We start from the raw sequence: 22,488 nt of genomic DNA on the forward strand, positions 1-22,488 counted from the left end.
TCTACGGCCTCCTTAGCTCCATGAGAACCATGTGATGTACTGATGTGCTCCTCCTCGTGGTGAGGCGTAGGAGTAGGTGACTGGCGGATATGAAAATGATCTTCGATAGCACGAAGATGGTGATCGTGCCTGTCGAGTTGCTCTGTCATCATCCGCTCCGTCTGATCAATGCGCTCCAAGACCCGTGTCTCCATATAGCGTATGGCATTAAGGAGCTCTTACCATTTGGATTATGGCGGAGGTAGTGGTTGAGTTTCCGCTTGTGGTTCAGTGTGATGTGGAGGCTGGGTGGAAGTCGATGCTTCTCCAGTGTCTCGAACCATAGCAGCTCCAAAGTCGGTAGAGATACTCAAAGATTTGAATATCGAGACATTGACCTCCTCAACGGACCTAGTGACGATAGCATGCTCAGCTTCGAGAGGAACCTTGAACTTTTCAAAAATCATGAAGAGCAGGCGGGGGAAACCAAAGCAGCTTTTGTCGGCTCTCATGCAAACTGTGGTCCGCATGTAGCTGATGATGATGCTGAGCAACGGAATACCGGTCAGCTGCTCACCAGTCCATGCATCAGCTTATCTAGAAAGTAGAGGTCACTGTTGCGGAGCTCCTGTTTTCCACTCCTCTTCGGTACCACATTAAAAGCGAAAAGATAGAAAATCAAGTGGTACCTATGCTCGAAGGAGTCGGCATAGACGGTGAGTTTCTTCAAACTTTTGCGTTCCCTATATTGACCCTTTAGACGTGCTACCGCTTCTCCCACCTGTCAAGGGTTACGTGCCTTGAACTCCTTGATCAATTTGACATTTTCTCCTTCGTTTTTTAGTTTGGCGAATTTGGCAACTTTATCCCAAGTGAGAGCCACTCGCTTCTCTCGGACCCAGGAGACTATCAGATTGCCACTGTGACTCTGTTTGTCTTCCGCATTGGCGTAGAATTCCCGGACTAAATTTGGATAGTAATGCTTGGGTAATTGAAGGATGTCCTCCCATCCAAGGCGCTTGAATGCCATGGAGATCTTGTAATAATCATCCACCGTCGGTGCCAGATGCTTCTCAATTATGATTTCCTTGTCCAATCCGGCTTCATACCACTGTTGGTTTTCAACCGAAATGAATCGAGTGGTATCCTAGTACGGAGGTGGCTCGTCACGGCTAGTGGATGCTGTCTTACGCCTGAAGCGAGGTGGGACTGTGGTGAAGGAGAATCCTCAATTGGTGACTCTTCAAGTGAAGGAGTTCGTTCTTCGCTTGGAGACGGCGAAGGTGTGTGAATACTGCCCTCCTCGTGCGAGCCATAGTACCTATAAACAAACAAAATAAAAGATCCTTAGAAACTGTATAAACTTGCTCACATATGTTAAATAAAAATTTTAAAAAATTTTGACAGAGTTTCTCCTTGAACAAGGGCTAAACTCCCTGCCCATCAGTACCAGAATTCAATCAATTTAACATCAAATGCACATGCTTGAAATCAATTTCACCCCACAAGCATAATCAATTTACGCTAGTAATTTTTTTTTATAAATTGATCAATATGCACAAGAAATTGGAATGGATGCCCTCAGAAAAAGCATATTCAAACCAAATTACTAAGCAGAAGATATTGAGAATGAAGGTGAAAGAGAATTTAGACAAGTTTCACTGCACAGAAATTTCCAATATAGCTTTCAGATTTAGTTTACCCAATTCCAACAAAACCTGCAACTTTCTCTTTGAACTCATGGTAGTTTAAAAAGAAAATCAGATTTCACTTAACCTTAATTCAAGATTGGAAATCATGATAAGAAGATTTTAAGCTATTTTGGTTCAAACTAGTTTTCCAATTATTCTCCTCATCAAGTATATCATTAACCTCAAATATTCTCCTCACTAATGATTTTAAATGGGTTGAAACAGATCTCACATAGAATTAATGTACATTGACCTAAAATGTGAGAAGAAAAATTTATCAAAATAATATTTTCTCCAGTTATTAAACATTCCTCTATTAGAATTTTGTTGGCCTTGGTAGCTCAGTTGAATTTGGAGCTAACTCAACTTGATGTGAAGACCACGTTCCTTCACGGTGATTTGGAGGAGGAAATCTATATGTCTCAACCAGATGGATTCAAAGTTGTTGGTAAAGAAAATTGGGTTTATAAGTTGAGCAAATCATTGTACGGATTGAGGCAATGGTACAAACGATTTGATCAGTTCATGATGGGCCAGAAGTACACAAGAAGCAAATACGATCACTGTGTGTATTTGCGCAAGTTACAAGATGAGTCCTACATCTATTTACTCTTGTACGTTGATGATATGTTGATAGCGTCAAAGAGCCAAGTTGAAATTAACAAAATAAAGGCTCAGTTGAGTAAAGAGTTCGAGATGAAGGATTTGGGAGAAGCCAAGAAGATTCTCGACATGGAGATAAGTAGGGATAGAACGTGAGGCAAACTGTGTCTGACACAGAAGCAGTATTTGAAGAAAGTACTACAACGTTTTGACATGAATGGAGATTCAAAATTTGTAAGTACTCCGCTTGCTCCTCATTTGAAACGTAGTAGCCTATTATCTCCAAAGACGGATGAAGAGCGAGCATACATGGCGAAAGTTCCGTATGCTAATGCAGTTGGTAGCTTGATGTATGCCATGGTGTGTACGAGACCCAACATTTCACAGGCAGTTAGTGTAATAAATAGGTTTATGCATGATCTTGGCAAGAGTCATTCGCAAGCTGTGAAATGGATTCTATGGTATATCCAAAATACCGTAGATGTTGGATTAGTTTTTGAGCAGGATAAATCACTTGGTCATTGTATAGTTGGATATTGTGATTCTGACTATGCAGGTGATTTGGATAAGCGACGTTCTACAACTGGCTACTTGTTCACATTTGTTAAGGCGCTAGTTAGTTGGAAGTCTACTTTGCAATTAACGGTGGCTTTGTCTACAACAGAGGCAGAGTATATGGCGATTACAGAAGCTGTGAAGGAGTCAATTTGGCTTCAAGGATTGTTTGAAGATTTGGAAGTTTGTCAAAAACACATTGACGTGTTTTGTGATAGCCAGAATGCTATTCACTTAGTAAAGAGCCAGGTCTTGCACGCAAAAATGAAGCACATTGATGTTTGCTATCACTTTGTGCGGGAAATTCTCAAAAAAGAGGAGATTTTTCTCCATGAGATTCGGACTACTGAGAATCCTGCAAATATGATGACCAAGGTGTTTATAAGAGCCAAGTTTGAACATTGTCTAAACTTGGTTAATCTCTTGCACATTTGAGTTGGCATCTGAGGGTGCAAATTTGGAGGTATCGCTAGGGCCATTTGTTATTTTTGTGAGAAGATTTGTATTTTTGGATGGAATTCAAAATTATGTCAAGGTGGACATTTGTTGAAATTTCAAGCCAACTTTGTTGGTTTGGAAATTCAAGCCACCGTTGTTGATTTGTGGCAAAATTTTGGAATCCCACATCGATTGTTTTGGTGGCTGAAGGGTTGCTTGAGAGTTATAAATAAACTCTCAAGCTTCCGAATCCAATGTACCAAAATTAGAAAGAAAAATAATTACACCAATAAGGATTTTGTAATTCTTTCTTCACCCAAAATTTATAAGAGCGGGTTGCTTGAGCGGTGCTCGGAGATTAGGCAAAATTGGCCGAACTCTGTTATCAATTTTTTGGGTGCATTTTTTCCTTATCTCTTTTATTTATTCCGTATTTATTTAGTAGTTTCTTTTCTATTGTAATATAGTATTCAATATATTTGTCGGGTTTATTTGTAGTGTTTTATACAGTTCATTTGGGTGTATTTATTCATATTTGTGTGTACGTATTGTTTATGTATACACGAGTATATTTGTGATAATACACCGTGAACGTAAATTCTGTCTAGGAGACTGGGTTTTAAGTGGGACCGCTTGTGACCCCTCCAGCCTGTCTTGAAAATTTACTTGGAATGGTAATTCTGGGAATTATCGAATCGGTTTAAATCACTAGTTGAATAATTTTGAGCGGGAAATTACCCAATTTCCCCAACAGTGACTTCATTCAATTCTCTATCCTTGAAAACAACAAGTTGGTGTGTTAGGACTAAGTTAAAAGTGTATGTCAGTGTTAAAAACAATAGTAGAAAATTATTCTGGAGATTTGTGAGTTTGGTTTGACTCTCTATTGATGCAAGAAATGTACTGCAACAATTATAAGGGCAGCTATGAACTTCGTCTGGCATTTCTTAGTTTCTTTGGCATTTTTTTTAATTTAAGGGGAGATTGCAAAAGGGCAGAAAGGGGAGGACTTAACAGTTGAACCAAGAATTTTATGATTACTTGACTAATATCCCTACTAATTAAGTTAAATCTTGAAAATATGTATTTCTTAGCTGAGGGAGTAGAACTTTGAGTGCTGGATAATGTTGTGCATAACTTTATTGTAAAAGCAACTTTGTAATACTTGAGCAAATATGATCAATAGCCTGTCTTGTAAGCAGAGCAAATTGGATGCATCCATTTTTCTACTTTCACAACGATGATTAGTTGTTGGCTATGTAGTTGTTAATAATCTGCAGAACCAATCGATCTCAGTCTTCAAACTGTGCATAGTAAAATATCCATTTTTATATTTTCACAAAGCAATACGTATCAAATGCTCTCAGTCTTGACTTCCATAATGTTGCAAATGAGAAAAAAATGAGATCGAAATGAAACTGAAAAGACATTATTGGATAGTAGCACGTGCAATGGGCGTGTTAGTCATGAGAAGAACATGTAGTAGATGTTTGAGATCATGTAATTTAATAAAGAACGAAATTTATACATGGACTTGTGCTGTTAAACTTTAATTTCAAATGTGTTCCTCCATTTTTATTCAGCTATTTTTAATCTTTTAGTAAAGTTTTGAATTCTACTTTTAGAAGAAAGTTTTAGTTCATGATAAAGTTGGCTTTTTTTGGGTTGGGGGGGATGAGAACTTTTATTGATAAATAATAAAGGTTTTACAAAGGAATACAAGATTCCAATTATTCCCTGTTTGGATTGTCATTTTCTGTCAAAAAATTGCGTCATTTTCATGATCATATTTTCCTATTATCTTTTTACTTCACATACGTCAAATCACTACAGTAATTTTTCCATGAAAAATCATGGAAAATGCAATCCATTGCAAAGTTCTTCTATGGTTTCATTTTCTGTATTTATAGTTGTTAGAATATTGCATCACGATTAGAACTTTTCCCCTGATCTGAATTTGCAAAGTCAACGATAGATGGCTGGGTAACTATAAAAATTTGCCAAAGAATCAAGTCTCGGTTCATCCAAAAGAACAAGGACATTTACAAGTATGGAAAAGCGTTCAAAGAAGACAAAAAAAAAAAGGAATTGAAATGTCGCCCACTTTCCATCCCCATATAATGATATGATATTGTGGGAGAAAAGAATTCCATATTTCACTTTCAAAGAAGACTTGGACCATTTTTAAAAAAAAAAAAAATTAAGACTTGGACTTTGTTGCATGAAAAGAATTCAACACTTCTTTGTGGGTATATACTGTATATTTTGAGCTGACATTAATAAAAGGTTCCAATTCAGTCCACTTTTTGTGAATAAGTCTGTCGTTTTGCATTTTGGACACTTCATGAACTTGAATATAAAAAAAAAAAGGGTTTTGATTCAACCCCATTGTTGACACTCTAAATTTTTTTTTTCCCAAACGATAACAGATTTCATTGCAACATAAAGGTTACACTATTGGAGCAACTGCTCCTACATCATTTTTGGCTAAACTAGTAAGCTAGATTGGAAAGGACTCCTTCCAACTAATTTCCGCAGACAAGCTAGTGGCAAATTTTGCCAGCTTATGAGCCACACAATTACCACCTCTTTTAACAAAAGAGAAGTAACATTCATCATAGCCTTGACATAAAGTCAATATATCATTGAAGATAGTCCCAACAATTGGATCGTCCCCATTCCTGTCCTTAAGCTTATCCACCATTTGTTTGCAATCAGACTGTATTTCCACTCTGTGCCAGCCACGCTGCCTAGCCAGGATGACAGCTTTCCTGATAGCTAATGCCTCCTCTACTACTGGTGTTCCATTCCTTCGTTCCCCTCCTGCCCAAGCTCCAACTGCCCTGCCATCCTCTCCTCTAGCCACAACTCCCCAACCTATTTTTCTTTCCCTTACCTCCAGAGTTGCATCAGTATTTAGTTTGACAAATCCCTGTGGGGGTAAGCCCCAATTACTACTCGTATCCACCTGTATTTATCCTTTTTTCCCAGTCTTTCCTTCCCCATGTCCTGCTTCTTGATATTCAGACCACTCATTCACAGCTTTACTTGCTATTCTTCCTGGACAGTTCCTCACCTCATTAAACTGCACTTGGTTCCTAGATTTCTAGATCTGCCATAGAATATTCACTGTCAAAGCAATATGGCTTCTTCCTTCCATCCTGTTCTGAGCTTCCATCAAACCATTCCACCAGTGCCAGGAACAGTGCCTAAACTCCTTTAACCCATCCCAATCAATTGGAGCCGCCTTCCATATAAATTCTGCATGACTACAAAAGAAAAACATATGCTCCATCATCTCTGTCATCTCCCCACAGCATCGACACCTATCATCCCCTTTGCCTATTCTCCTTCTGATCACCTCATTGACTGGGAGAACACCATGCAGACACTTCCAGAGGAAGAAACTGGAAGTGTTTCAATTAATGTTTTATTTCTAGATTCCATAACCTCTTCCAGACTTTAGAATGAGCTACATTCTTGCCATTGCTGGCCTCTTGGCTATCCTTCCTCCTCCATTCCCCTTTCATATCACTAGCTAGCATGTAACCAGTCTTCACTGAGTACTGTCCTGACGTAGTGAATGGCCACACCGGCTTATCTTTGCCTGCACATAAACTGATAGGGATGCCTTCAATCTTCCTGCAATCCTCCTTATTAAGTACAGTTTCCATCACTGCTGTATTCCACTTTCCATCCTGGATCAGTTCATGCACTCTTTGGACAGAACAATTGACTGGCTTTGAAGTGGTCACTTTTCCTGACCCACCATCTGGTATCCACCTATCTTTCCAGATATCAATTATTCGACCATCCCCTACCCTCTTCCTAGCTCCTCTCTGCAGCACCTCCCTCGCACTCAACATGCTCTTCCATATCCAAGAATCCCCTGCACGTATCTGTGTTTGCCAAATGGACTCCCCTTTAAAGTACTTCCCCCTCACCACCTTGCTCACCAACAAATTTGGCTGTGTCAGAATTCTCCATAACATCTTAGCCAACATGGCACTGTTAAACTCCTGCAAATCTCTGAATCCTAATCGCCCTTTCCCTTTCACTGCAGCCAACTTCCCCCAGTCCACCCAGTGAGTCTTTCTCCTCCCTTCACTCTCCCCCCACCAAGACCTGGCCATCTCTCTACACATTTCCTGACATAAACTCTTAGGCAACCTACAGCAATTCATAGCATAGGCAGGCATAGCTACTATCACAGACTTCAACAATACCTCCTTTCCAGCTTGGCTTAACAATTTTTCTTTCCAACCTTTAAGCTTCTCCACCACGCTAACCTTGATATAGTTGAAAATCTGTCTTTTGGACTTGCCAATCACCATAGGTAACCCCAGATACTTACTCTGATTCACTTGCTTCATTCCCCCCAGTAATTTCAGAATTTTTTCCTTCTTACTCTCTTCTGTATTCTTACTAAAGAAGACAGAAGATTTATCAGTGTTGATCTTCTGTCCAGAGGCAGCTTCATACGTTTCCAAGATGCTCATTACCTGTCTAGCCTCTTCTAAACTGGCCCTACAGAATAGGAGAGTATCATCTGCAAAAAAAAAGGTGTGAAATAGCAGGGCTAGCTTTGGCAATTTTCAAGCCTGATAAGCAATGGTTACTGACTGCCTGTTTTAACAGGCAAGACAGTCCTTTAGATACAAGCACAAAAAGGTATGGGGATAATGGATCCCCTTGTCTTATCCCTCTAGATGGCCTACCCAGACCCTTCCTTTCACCATTTATATTAAAGGAATACACAACAGATGACATACATTTGAAAATCCAATTTATCCAAAGCTGACAAAACCCCATTTTTTCCAGCATTTTGATCACAAAAATCCACTCTACCCTGTCATAGGCTTTAGCCATGTCCAGTTTTAGAGCCATAAACTCATTAGAGCCTGTTCTTCTTTGATTTAAACAATGAATACTTTCATGAGCAATCACAATACTATCCAAGATTTGTCTACCAGGAATAAAAGCTGATTGATTACTACTAATGCAGTGTTTCAGGAAAGGTTTCATTCTATTCACGAGAACCTTAGAGATGATTCTATACACTACATTACACAGGCTAATAGGTCTATATTGGGACACAGAGATGGGAGAACCAACTTTAGGAATCAAAGTGATGATAGTTTCATTAAGAGCTTTCAGTAAATGACCAGAATAGAAAAAACTAGAAATGGCAGCTACAAGATCAGTTTTAATAATATCCCAGAAATGCTGAAAAAAGAAAGGTGTCATACCATCAGGTCCAGGGGCTTTATTGGGATGTAATGAAAAAATTGCTTTCCTGACTTCCATCTCAGAGACTAGCTTGGTGAGTTTGTTGTTCATCTGCCCTGTGATCGCTCGGGGAATACCACTGAGTATTGCATCAAACTGCTTTGGATTATTGGAAGTAAACAGCTTTCTGAAATACTCATTAATCTCCCTTTCAACCTCCCCCTCAGACTTGCACCAAGTGCCATCCTCTCTTTGCAGGGTAGATATATTATTCCTTCTCCTTCTCCCTTCTACCACAGCATGGAAATATTTAGTATTCCTGTCCCCCTCCTTCAACCACTGCACTCTAGCCTTTTGCCTCCAGTAAACCTCTTCCTTTTTATACTCCTCAATAAGTTGTTTTTTAAGAATACTCAGCCTCCTTTTCTTCTCAGCCTGTTGTCCCATATTAACTTCTGCAATTTCTTCCTTAATCCTATTGATCTTTGTTTTAGCATTGGTCTTGCACTTCCTATTCCATTGTAACATGGCCATCCTACATTCCTTAATTCTTTGTTTTAACCTGAATCCCCTAGACCCCATCTGTTGTTTCTCCCAGACTGTAGAAATAATATCCTTAACCTCATTATACTGCACCCAACTCTTATTAAAGTAGAATCTCTTCTTCCACTTCCTGAGTTTTGGCTCAGTATCCAGCAGCAGCATACAATGGTCCGATGCCTCATTATGAATGTGCACACACTTAGCTTTACCATGATCTCTTCACCAGTCATTACTACACAGAATTCTATCAAGTCTTTCCTTAACCTCACCCTCTTCATCCCAATTATTACACCAAGTCCAGGGGATCCCTTCAAAGCCAATATCTACTAGCTGATTATCATTAACGAAGTTCCTAAAAACTCTAAAGCTTCTATCACTCCTCAGCATCCCCCCCATTTTTCCCCACTGGACAGTAGATCATTCATGTCCCCTGCCAAAATCCAATTCCTACCCCATATTGCAGACCTATTTTCTATAATTTTCCACTGTTGTTCTCTTAGTTGATCATTACTACTAGCATAAACCCCCACAAACCACCAATCTTCCTCAGTACCTTTCCTTTCCACCTGCAATTCTATTGTAAAATCAGTGAAGAGAACTCTCTTTACTACTAACTCCTTCCTCCATATTACAGCCAAGCCCCCAGCTCTACCTATAGGGTCAACAACAAACAAGCTATCATATCTAAGCCTCATTCTAATCTTATTCATAAAGGACTTTTTATTTTAGTCTCAACCAAAAAGATTAACTCAGGGGAGTGGAGTCTCACAACCTCCTCAAGTTGGGAAACTGTCAAGGGGCTCCCAGCACCTTGACAGTTCCACACCACAGCTCTCATTGAGGGCTGGGAGCCCCATTAAGGTTGGGCTCCACCACCTTCAGAAAGCATTCTCTATCTACCCCCCCTTCCATCCCCTTCAATTTTTTCTTGTCTCCCTCCAATGGTTCCCCACAGTTCTCTTTCCCAAACGTATCACCCTGCTTCTTCTTTCCAGATTCCTCAATCTCCATACCAGAATTTTTATCTCCCAATGGTACTCTCCTCCCTACTTCCTGAACCAATCTCCTTCACCCCCTACTACCCTTGTATTTCCCAGAATGCTTACTCTTACCCAGGCTTCCAGCTGCCTGACCTTTCCCCTTTCCTCTCCCCCTACCCCTACTCAAATGGTCCTCCTCCTGATCCCCATCAAGCCACATATTGTCCTCCTCCACCTTCTCAATTGGAACCAGACTCCCTTCCCCGGACCTCTGTTCCCCTTTTCCTTCTATCTTGGGGCCAGATATATCCCTCACTAGGCTTAGTTTATTATCAGGTTCCTCAGCCTTCTCCCTTGCCTCCCTTTTGCTATCCCCACTTATTATATTACCAGCATTTCCTTCTCCCTCCTGCCCATTCCAGCTGGTGTCACTTCCCCCCCATGTCAAAAATAGATTATTACCCTCCTTCTCTTTTCCAAACTTCCCCTGAGACTCCCTCACACTCTCCTCATAATTTGAGTAAGTTTTATTCTGTTTTTTTGGGCTCCTAGAGGTGCTAGCTCGCATCCATGCTCCAAATTGTGTTTTCTTATCCAGGTAGTTTCCTTTAAACCTACAGTTTTTCTCATTATGCCCCAATAACCCACAACAATAGCAGAAATCAGGGCACTTCTCATACCTAAACTCAATCCATTTCATGTTGCCATTCATCCTGACTTTAGTTCCCCTCAACAGAGGTTTCTCAATATCAATCTCCACTAGGACCTTAATATGTTTTCCTTCTTTTCCCCCCATTAGAACTATCACCTCCTTAACTGAATCAAAAACTCCTCCAATCTTACGACCAATCTCTTTGGTTATCCAATGAATTAGAAGGTTCCAGATCTGTACCCAGATCCAAGTTTTGGTAAAAGCCATACCATCCATCTCTATTCCCTCCCTCCACGGAATTACAACTAAAGGTGAATTATCATAAACCCAAGGCCTTCCATTCAATACTCTGTCCATATCATTTTGGTTCGTGAAAATAAACTGAAACAGATTCACACCGATTTCTATAACCTTCACACTCTTAGCAAAAATCCATATATTACTAGTAAAACTCTTAATACCTGTAATATTTGCCACCTTCTCACCAATCACTTTGCCAATAATGCTCATTCTGCATTCCGCCACTCCCTGGAAGATATCATCCCCCTCAATTTGAACTTCGGCCTCCTCCTTTTCCGAGAGTTCAAATCTCCTCAGCCATTGCTGCAATACTCAGTATCTCCCCACCAATGGCCACAGGATAATGATCTTCAAACCACCAGTCCAAGAGGAGATCTGGATAGTACAAAAGAGACAGATTAACAGACAGATACGGAAATGAACGCGACCACAAGATCTTCAGAAACGAAGACAGCAGCAAGGAAAAGATGGAGAAACTATGAATTTTCTGTTTTTGTTTGTTCTTTTTGTTATTTGTACCCTAAAACTAAGAATTAAGCTACAGAGCTGGATTGAAACACCAGTTTGGTTAAGATTGGGTAGCTAGATCTATGCATCAATCAAAACAGATCCAGCTGACCAGATCTACACGAAGAAAAAATACTCGACAGATGCAGACAAAGTCTGGATTCAATGTGTTAACTCCAGAAATGCAGTCATTGTTAATCAAAGCTAGGCGATCACTTGATGTTATGGCTCATACTGCGAAGAATTTGAAATGGAAAAGTACGGGAAATTTGAATTCAGAGGCTAAAAGGTTTAAAACACCCACTAGGGGGAGAGGTCTCTACTAGAGAGAGAAAGGGACTCTCATGGAAGAGAGAATTTTCGGGCTGCATAATCGTGTTTTTGTTGACACTCTAAATAGAAATAGATAAAATCGAATTTATAGGTTCATTGGGAAGATATGCGTACACCCACGTCGTGCATTTTCCGCACTGATTGGGAAGATTACTACAGTTGTAAAATTAGTGAAATTAGTAGCTATATTTTTAGGATTGAATGAGAAGATAATGTGCCAATCCTGGTTGGAAAGAAACCATTCTATTGTCCTCGTAATTTCCAAGTCTTGGTCTTGCTGGTCCCGGAAGCACATACCATAAAGTTCAAAATGAAAGAAGATGATTTTTGCCAATTCACCAGCCCACAGCACACGTCAAAAGACTTGTAACGTTTCTTCAGATGAAAAAAGATAACTTGAAAAGATATAATTGTTTTTGCGAGATAGTGTTCTAATATAGTCATTTTAATATTTTTTGGGAGTCAAGATCAACCTTTCACCAAAATACTGCAACTCGCTTGCCAGTCACTAGTTGAAAAGAAGTAAGAGATACGAGACATTTGAATTAGTTAATGAGATTTTGATACTTTGTAGGTTTGATAAATTGAGCAATTTGGAGGTGAATAGAACTGGAATGGCGGTTCTTAGAGAACTGGAGATTGGAAAAATCATCTCATAGATGAAATGGTACCCGATCACTTACAAGCAAGTTTGACGGATCTGGATTAATTCCGTATGTTTGCTTCATTAATTTCTAATGAGTGGACAAGAAATCCAACATTAAACAAAAAAGATAAGGTGGAAGAAAAGCAAATAAACAATTGTTTGTTTTGTGGGTACCTATCTACATATTGAAGAATTCGAGCTCGTTGCTCGATTGTAGCATCATCACAATTTTGATTTGTGTACCGGTTGTAAGAAATGTTTCAGCATGAATGGTAACGTATATCTGGGAATCCCACAAAGTGTGTGTATTTGTATCCCTTCGAGAACAAGGGATCATTGTTTGTTTAATGGTTTGAAAGCACTAACCTTCTTGGATCATTGTTTTCAATAAACATATCTTTTTGGTACAAAACATAGGTATTTTATCAGTTTTACAGACTATGGTTAATGTGATTAATGTTATTTGAGTGAGATCATACAAATATAAAACACGGATCATATAAAACATGTACTCTACATGAGTCTTCCCTTTTCTCACCTAATTTCCCGAGCAATCCCATACTTGCACTAATGGGCTCAAAAGCTATATATTTGTAGTGGGCAAGAATGAAAAATTGCTTCTTGGACTTGCACAAAAAAAGGCCATGGGCTTGAGTTGTCACGATTTGGTAGATTTTTTTTTTTTCATTTTTGTCTGACGAGAAACTCCAAGCCTTAAGCAGTGAAAGAGGAGAGGAGAAATAGCTTAAAGTCGAATTAGGGATTTTACGGCGGACTAAACCAAGTCTTGGAGACCATATTGTTCCTTATGATTATGTATTAATTGTGATTGCAAACAAAAATTAGTTTAGTCTTTAGGGTTTGGAATTTGAATGCCCTATCTGAAAGATGTTTACATCAAAGTTCAACAACCAATTGTCTCTTTCTTAGTATGCTCGGTTTGGCCCCCCCCCCCAAAAAAAAGAAGGGTTAAAAAAGGTCCATCTGTGGTGGAAAGAGGACTAGGAACAGTTAATTCCCGCCCTATGGGAAATCTTGTAAGATGACATGAATTAAAGGGTCGAAGGAAAATAACTAGGGATTGCGGATGAGAGAGAGTGGTTTCATGGTTGTAAGCATAGTCATAAAACCCAACTCGATCGCTAGTTCAACTCAGTGAACTTGCCATAAAATCAGACTGGATCACTAATTAGATCGGACAAGTAATAAAATTGTTATCCATTCAACAACCTGATGATTCAACTGGTGAATCGAGAAAAAACTATTAGTTGGACTATTAGTCGAAAAGTCAACTTAAAAATTTTATTATTTTTGTAATTTAATATATATTATTATATTACATAATATAGCTACCACCCAAGCTACAGTTGAACCGCCCAACTGAAGATTGAATCGGAAATCGTGGAACTAATCACCTCTTTGGGTTGAAGTTCGGACCGCGCTTTATGGCTATGGTTGTAAGGACTGGGGATTGGGCTGGTGGTTTGATTTGTAACCATGCCTGGCCTGATATTGCTCCAGCAAGAAAATCTAATAGCGAGAAAATCTAATAGCGGTTCTTTTGGATATAGTGATTGCCCTTAAGGTTTGATTTGCGACACCATGCAGACATTTTACCAAACTAGCAGTGCTCTACAACACAGGCACAAACTTTGTTTTGGGTAACTAAATAGACGTGCAAACACTACACATGGTGCATGCCTGCACTTACGTTTCCAGGAAAGCGATAAACTTCAACGGATCAGCCAATAGGTACCAAGACAAGACTCCATAAGTCTTTGTTCTTATGGTTGAATTATGACTTCATCTACCAAGCTTCATCCTACGCCGTCAACAGGTACGTGGACAAGCCACTGGCATTTGGTCCAGTGGTCATTGCCAAGCCTTCTAAGACTTGGTGGTGCGGAAGGTCAAGGATTTGAATCTTGCCTCCCACCAAAAAAGTTGTCACAATATGTGACGGTCTTCATTAGCCACTTCCCCTCCCTTTCCCTCCTAGATTAGTTTATAGGAATCCTCTCATTGTAAAAAAAAAATACGTGGAAAAAATTTTGTTTGAAGTCTTGTTCTTTTCTTGAAGCGTGCCTACAAAGAAATTGCACAATACTTGCGGTGTTGACTTTTGTATACAAACTCATATATTTTCCACATTGGAAAACTTGAAAAGCATAGCAGCTCTCCCTGGCCCTACATTCATCTATCGGCATTGCATTATCTAATAAATCAGATGGGCGCGAATATTTCAGCATTCACATTCAAAGAGGACGTCTAATTTTCGGAAAAAACTTGTGAGGACTGAGAAATACTACTTGAAACTTCAACTTTCCACAAGAGACAAGTGGGACGGGCTCTCCTTGATTTACCCATCCGTACATTAAAACTAGAATGCTTATTTGATTAAATAGTTCATTTGATGTTCATTCGGGATCAACAAATCATGAAAAGATAATTTCACCTGAGAAATTTTGCTATTCGAATTTTAGTTGTATCTAAGAAAGTAAAAATTTTTTTTTTTTAAAAAAAAAAGAGTTCAAAATGAATAATACATCAGGAAACAAAGGCTACGGCGAAAGAACAAACAGAAAATAAGTACTTCCAAAACATTATAGAATACACCCAAATGCTTGCTCTCATAGACGGAATACAAAATATTTGAGGGGGCGAACTTTAATTTAACTTAAGCTTAAATATTTACCCTGAAATATTTTCAATTTGTTGCCGGGGCAAAAGTATTTAACCTCCCTTCCCCCGACACTCCCCGGTTCCATCCATGCTTATTTTAATGTTCATCGATAGCTCTTCTTTCCTTGTCTATTCAATTCGCTCATTTTCCCCTACTCTTACAATTGTCCTACATTGTTGTGCTATTAATAATGGAGGAAAAGGCCATCTGAATATAAATTGTTTGCAGTTCTTGAATGAAATATTGGCCATTTTGGTTTTGGAATTATCTATTACTCTTGCATTTGCCCATTATTCTTTAGGTGGACTTTTAGAACTTTAAAACTTGTTGGGCGTCATTGCTTGTAGAACTTTTTAGACTTTGTAGTCAAGGTGCAGGTATCCATGAAAATAATACAAGCTGATCATTAACCAGGCCTTGGGGGTAACTTTGGCACTCAATTTGTTACAAATTTTGGGTAGCTGCCTTTTTGTCATATTCAGGAATAAACAACCAAGGAGTACTGATTTTTTTTTTTTTTTTTTTGGAATGCCAAAACAATTAGCCTGTTAAAATATCGCAGACAACATGAAGAGAAAGTATCATGGTATAAGTTACGTCTACTTTTCTCTTTTGGGTAAGCAAATTAAGTTTTCTTTCTCTTGTATCATTTTGAAAAGATAGAAAAAATACACACTGACTCGAGTTAAAAGTTGGGAATTGCGTCATTAGAAATGTTTTTGGACTTAACAACTAACCCTTCTCACGATTTATCAGCATCATGATGGTTTATTAATGTTAAAGAGCTAGACAAGGAATCTTCTGAAAAATAAAAACAAAAAGAAGAAGAGCAATGAAAAGGACAAGCAAGAGTAGAAATTATTCCAAGGAGCCCATTCCATGACTCCACGTCATCTTCCCAAGAATTCTTTCCAATATTCTCTGTGGATCTTGTTGTTAACCACTGTTTAAATTTGGTAATTCTCTTAAGTATTCCCATTAAATTTTAATGCATTTGTATTGCATTAATTCAACCAACAACCGATTTAGAAAATTTAGCAAAGCACATCAACATTAATGTTGAAGTTTCGCAGAAAAAACCCAATGACACGTCAAGGATTGAAGCCAATTGGTCTCACAATCTCTTTTTAAATTTTGCAACAGTTTGGAACTTAATAGTTACTTGTGAAGCTGACAAGATATTTCTAGCAATTGACTCTAGCCCCAACTGAGTCAACAAAAATAATCATATTTAGCACTGCTTCTTGTGTATGTAATTTGCATACTTCCATGCTCGGATTGCCTGTATATTGTTACCAATTGGCGTTGTGTGTCCCATATCTAGAATTGAGCATAGCTATGGACAAAATAAACTACCTTTTCCACCTTGGAATTTTGTTGCATAATTTTCTGCTTGCTTGCTTTTCCATGACCACCACCAACATTACCACAGACCAACAAAAAAAAAAAAGAAGAAGAAAATGACTATTAGTTTGAGTCTTTTGCTACATGAAATTCCTAAGTTTGACCTGATTAGGCACTACAAAAACTTTTGCAAATTCTGAAACTAAATTCTAGATAACCCATAGGGAAACTCTGTAGGATTGACATAAATTCGTCAATGATGTTTGCCATCAGGAATTGCTTTTATTAACTAAAGAACACAAGGACAAAAAAAAAAATTTTAAAAGGTTGGAACTTTGTTTGAAAGGAAGGAAAAATTCCAAACTAATGGTTCAAACTAACCCACAATTTGTTTTGCTTAAATCAATTTATGAAGTTCAAATAGTTGATGCAAAATTTATAAGTTTATCTAACACACAATTGCATCATCATGTACAGGAATATCATATGATTATTAACTAAGTAGAGTTTATCATTTCTGTAAATATTAGCCATGCTTATGAATAGTACTACATGCATTGCTCGAAACAACAACTCCATGTCAATGATATACAATTTTGTCATTTTTTATCATGTTCAAAGACTTTCAGCATATATATGCGCTGGTTGTATGCAAATTTCTTTAGTTGTTTGAGAATTTTTTTAGTTAAAAATCTGAATTTAAAGATTTTGAGTTGCAAAATAACACAAAAGAAACTTAAAGTATGGACTAAATTATGGAAAGTAAATATAGAAAATGCTTTATAGTGTGCAGTTAAATTCTTTTTAGTTTATATATTTTACTTTAGCTAACGGAAAGCAATTCATTTTTGATGAAACACCACCACAAAGAATCACTATAAATGGAGCCATGCGACATGCTGCATGAACTTCCAAACTAGTCTAAAAGAAAAGTCCTAACACTCACGGTAGAATTATTTTGTGACAAGGAAGAAGGTTTTAAGTAAATTCTTTAAAACATTTTACCAGAAGTTAAATAATCACTTGGATCATAATTTGAATAGAAATGCCCAATTCTTATCAGTGTTTGAAGAAACTTCAGTTTACTATCCAATCATATTTCACTAGCACAAACTTTCTGTTAGCAGTATGCCCTAGAGCATTAATAATTATTGTCTTGATTAAAATAAATGGCACTTCTTGATTCAATTATCCTTGGTTTAGATTTGATTGAATGTTGTCCATTATTATTTGTTAAGGTTCCATTCTCGTGTGATGAGAATATGAGTGACGGAAAAACTTGGTACAAATAATATTAAATTGTTCCTAATCATAGGATTATTAATTGGGCAAGTTTAATCCAGAAGATTAGTCTCATATTTATTTTCTATGATTAATATGAGATATTAATGATAATAGAATGGCGAGTCTCATACCATTAAGTATGTGATACTAGAACAAATATGAGAGGCACTTGTGTGACAAGTTGGCTTGAACACTGACTAATTTAAATAATGAATCATTAGCTTATTAATGGCAATGATTCATTATTGATTGCAATGGTGCATGTGATCGTCAGACCTGAGATGACACGGTTGGCTCATTCATGGTGGTTAAAGTCTATCAATGCAGAAAATACTTGTTCTAATCACGGATGAGTATTGGCATATGGTACCTCTAATTAGTTATGCATGGAGCCAAGTGTTTATGCAAAATGGGATCTATTATTCCATCATGAATGGTTTGATATCTTATGAAATCTATCAATCTTGACTAAAGGAGTTCTTGGCCAAGACAAATTGATTCATGTGGATGATCAATTTTATAGTCAAGTAATTTGATAGATTACGTCATACGATTGAGTTTTAGAGTTTGACATTATTACTAAACTGAACTCAATAGGGATATAGTAATAGAAGGATTTTTATGCAAAACAATTGTAGTCATGGTTCACATAAAAGGATTCCAATCTTTTCATCACCGGTTGGGTGTCATGATATGCTGCTAGGCATCACTCATGAACTATGTTAACTTGAGGTATGTTTGGAGAACTTCTCAAGTGTTAGAAATGTTCTAACTAACGTTAATAGGCTAACGTTTATTACATTGCCAACTGGGTAATGGACCTAGATAGTCACACACAAAAGGATTTGAACTAATAGGGAAGTTGATTAGAATGGGTTTAGACTTTGATAAGGATGCTAGCACATCTTGAAACCCAAGCTAGACGGAATTTGGAGTTGGTATTTGAGTATGACTCAAATATTATAAAGATGAAAATAATAGTTAATATAATTATATTAATTGTGTTTATATTTTGATGTGATCAAAACTAAAACATGAATTAAATAATTGTATTAATTGTATTCTATTTTTGATTTGATCAAGATAAGAATAAAAATATGAATTGGTTGTTATGATTTGATCAAGATGATATAAGATATTGATCTAATCAAAACAACTGTATAAATAAGCCTTATTGACAAAGAGTTGTTAAGGGGTCTACTAGGGTGAAAAACAATCACGATTGTTTTGGAAAAGGAAGAAAGCAACATCGTTGTTTCTTCACCACCGAAACAAAACTCCAAAATTCTGTTACCTATTAGTTTGAGTCTATGTGGACGAACTAGAGGCCTGACGTGTGGAAGGCTTATTGCTGGAATTCAAACATCTACATCAGGCATCGCATATTCGTCTGAGCAAGTAAGTACTTATTTGTTTTGAAATATCAAGGCCTGAATCAAATTGCAACTTCAAGCAAGAAGAACAAAACAAAACTGTTTGCTCATTCCGCTGCGCAAATATTTTTTTTCTTTCACTTTCCAGGATATGGTTTTTTTTTTTTTGGATGAAGACAATTTTGCAGGTATGATTCGCCAAGAGGTTGAGAATTTAACCTTACTTAAGATGCTGTCTCTATTTAATTTACACTTCCTCGAACATTTTACTAGAGTTTTTGACATCTTAAACCCATTTTATGCATTAATATTTGTAAACTTCTCAACTCTATAGGTAGCATTCCCCAAGAGATTGGCAACCTAATGCATCTAGAAGCACTTAAATATGGCCTTCAATAGCCTAACTAGGTCCACCAGCCCGAATGTTCAACATGTCAACGCTGCGATTGCTGGGCCTAACGTACAATAAGCTGTCTGGAAGACATGCATCATCCATGGGTTATGGATTAATCAAACTCAAAGGGCTTTCTCTCTATGGGAATGAGTTTGATGGGGTAATTCCAGCGTCAATCTCAAATGCATCTAAGCTAACTACTTTAGAATTAGGTGAGAATAGATTTAGCGGTCCAATTCCAAGCTCTCTTGGAAACCTTAGACTCCTAACATGGCTGTTTCACTTCTCTCTGCAAATTATTTCACAGCCGACCCTTCAACAAGAGAATTGAGTTTCATAAGTTACTTGCCAAATTGTAAGCATCTAAAATTATTGGGTTTTAATGACAATCCGCTGCACAGTTTCCTTCCAATATCAGTCGGAAATCTTTCAACTTCCCTGGAGAAATTCTATGCGTATGATTGCGGAATCAAGGGAACCATTCCTGATGCAATTGGGAATTTGAGCAATCTATTAAGTTTGCGTCTATCTGGAAATCAACTAACTGGAACTATTCCTGTCGGATTGAAATACTTGCAAAAGCTTCAAGCTTTAGATTTCTCTGGTAACCAATTAAGTGGTCCGATTCCAGGTTGTCTTTGCAAGTTAAACAGCTTGTACGAAGTATATCTGGAACGAAATCGGTTTCATGGCTCAATACCATCATGCTTGAGCAATGTTAGTTCGCTGAGAGGAATTTTCTTTGACGGGAACTTCTTAAACTCAAGCATACCTGCTAGCTTTTGGAACCTCACCGATCTTTTGAAGTTGAATCTGTCATATAATTCCTTGATTGGATCACTACCTCAAGAAATTGGAAATTTGAAAGCGGTAATACAATTGGATCTGTCAGCAAATCATCTTTGTTGCAGTATTCCAAGTCCCATTGGAGGTTTGCAAAGTTTAGAGATCCTTTCTTTAGCCCAAAATAAGTTTGAGGAACCTATTCCAGAATCACTCGGTCATCTTTCAAGCTTGGAGGTGTTGGACCTATCCAAAAATAATCTGTCAGGCCTGATCCCAGAGTCCTTGGAGGCACTTTCATATCTGTATCACATTAATCTTTCTTTCAACCACTTAAGAGGAGAAATTCCCTCTAGCGGTCCTTTCAAGAACTTCACATATGAATCATTCATATTCGATGATGACTTGTGTGGTGCTCAAAGATTTCATGTTCCTCCGTGTAGTTCTCGAGAAATTCCCTCTAGCGGTCCTTTCAAGAACTTCACATATGAATCATTCATATTCAATGATGACTTGTGTGGTGCTCAAAGATTTCATGTTCCTCCGTGTAGTTCTCCTTGGATCCACAAATCTGAGTCGAAAGAAAGTATTTCACATGTTAGGCATTCTATCAGGTATTGCAGCATCGGTAATTGCTGTTACAACTGTTGTAATTTTACTCTTAAGATGCCGAAAGAAGGATGAGGTTTCAACAAATAACAACTTACTATCCATGGGATTGCCATAAAGGATTTCATATTATGAGCTTGTGCAAGCAACCAATGGCTATCATGAAAGCAATTTACTTGGCAAAGGGAGTTTTGGAGCTGTATATAAAGGTATTCTGACAGAGGGGACAGTTGTAGCAATGAAAATTTTCGCTTCCCTAGCAGAAGTCACTTCCAGGAGTTTTGATATGGAATGTGAAGTCCTACGCAACCTTCCCCGTAGAAACCTAATCAAAGTGATTGCTAGTTGCTCTAACGTCGACTTCAAAGCCTTAGTGCTTGATTATAAGTCCAATGGGAGTCTTGAGAAATGGTTGTGCTCTTAACAACCACTGCTTGGATCTACTGCAAAGGTTAAGCATAATGATAGATGTTGCTTCTGCATTGGAATATCCCCATTTTGGTTATACAACACCAGTGGTTCACTGTGATCTGAAACCTAGCAACATATTGCTCGACGAAAATATGGTTGCTTACGTAAGTGATTTTGGTATGGCAAAGTTTTTGGACGAAGGAAATAGTGTTCTGCATACCAGGACACTTGCAACGCTTGGATACTTGGCACGAGGGTTGGCATATTTGACTTCTCTTTAATTGCTTTATATCAGTTTCGTTCATGAATTATATGTCATTCTCCAAGTTTTCTATTTTTTTCCCTTTTAAGTGTGACGGATTGCCTTTTATATCTTGAGAAATTTCTAAGTTTGTGATGAAATTTAAAAAAATTCTACAAAAGGGGCGATTTCGGTGAGGTATTCCGTGGGGGGTCTTCACATTTCAGGAATGCGAGCTCAGCAGAAAATTTTTTTTTTTCGGAGGGCATAGTGAGCTCTATAAGCGAATGCGAGCTCTCCCAAATTTAAATTTTTTCGCATTTGCAGCAAAGGAATGGACTAGTGCATACGCAACTGGTGCATGACAAAGAAGGCAGGATATCGTGGTTAAAAAGGATTTTGGTAACTCTTGTTGTATGTTTAATTGACAGGCAAGTTTGTCGTTTGAGTAATAGATGAATTAGTCTTTCAAACTATGTACCATTGGTGTCCCTAAAACTTCCGCATTCAGCTGTATTTTACTATTTTCCGGTTTAGAAGGCTTGCTTTAAATATGTACAGCCGCCGTGCTATATTTTGTTATAAATTTAGTGGTAAGGTACACTTCTATAGATTGCTTGTCATACATTTTAAGGATAATTATAGAAACTTCCTTTAAGATTTTTGACAATTTCATTGGGCTCCCATAAGGTTTGCAAGACTACACCTGCCTACCTTGATTTGATTTAACTAAACATTAAAATAACATTGACTTAGGTCAAAGTTTTAAATGAGTAACCTAAAATGCTGATTTATTATAGTGATAGGATATTTTTTTATGGTGTTTATTAGGGATTGATTGAGAAATTGTTGAAATAATTCTTTTAAAGTTCGTAAATTTTTTGAGTGATAGAATTACCATAATTTGGTA

General features: G+C 37.8%; 1 protein-coding gene across 1 annotated transcript; it reads left to right on the forward strand.

Annotated features, from left to right (window-relative positions):
- Positions 1 to 2,582: 2,582 nt before the first annotated feature.
- On the forward strand, positions 2,583 to 3,263 carry LOC140004834 (secreted RxLR effector protein 161-like). The gene has a single exon (XM_072044987.1). The coding sequence runs from the start codon at positions 2,583 to 2,585 to the stop codon at positions 3,261 to 3,263; it is 681 nt and encodes a 226-aa protein (XP_071901088.1).
- Positions 3,264 to 22,488: the final 19,225 nt, after the last annotated feature.

This window comes from Coffea arabica, chromosome 4c, assembly GCF_036785885.1.
Source record: "Coffea arabica cultivar ET-39 chromosome 4c, Coffea Arabica ET-39 HiFi, whole genome shotgun sequence".
NCBI classification, from domain to species: domain Eukaryota; kingdom Viridiplantae; phylum Streptophyta; class Magnoliopsida; order Gentianales; family Rubiaceae; genus Coffea; species Coffea arabica.

Excerpts from the sequence above, each read along its gene's own strand:
- LOC140004834 (XM_072044987.1), top strand. The coding sequence starts at position 2,583 with ATGGCGAAAGTTCCGTATGCTAATGCAGTTGGTAGCTTGATGTATGCC.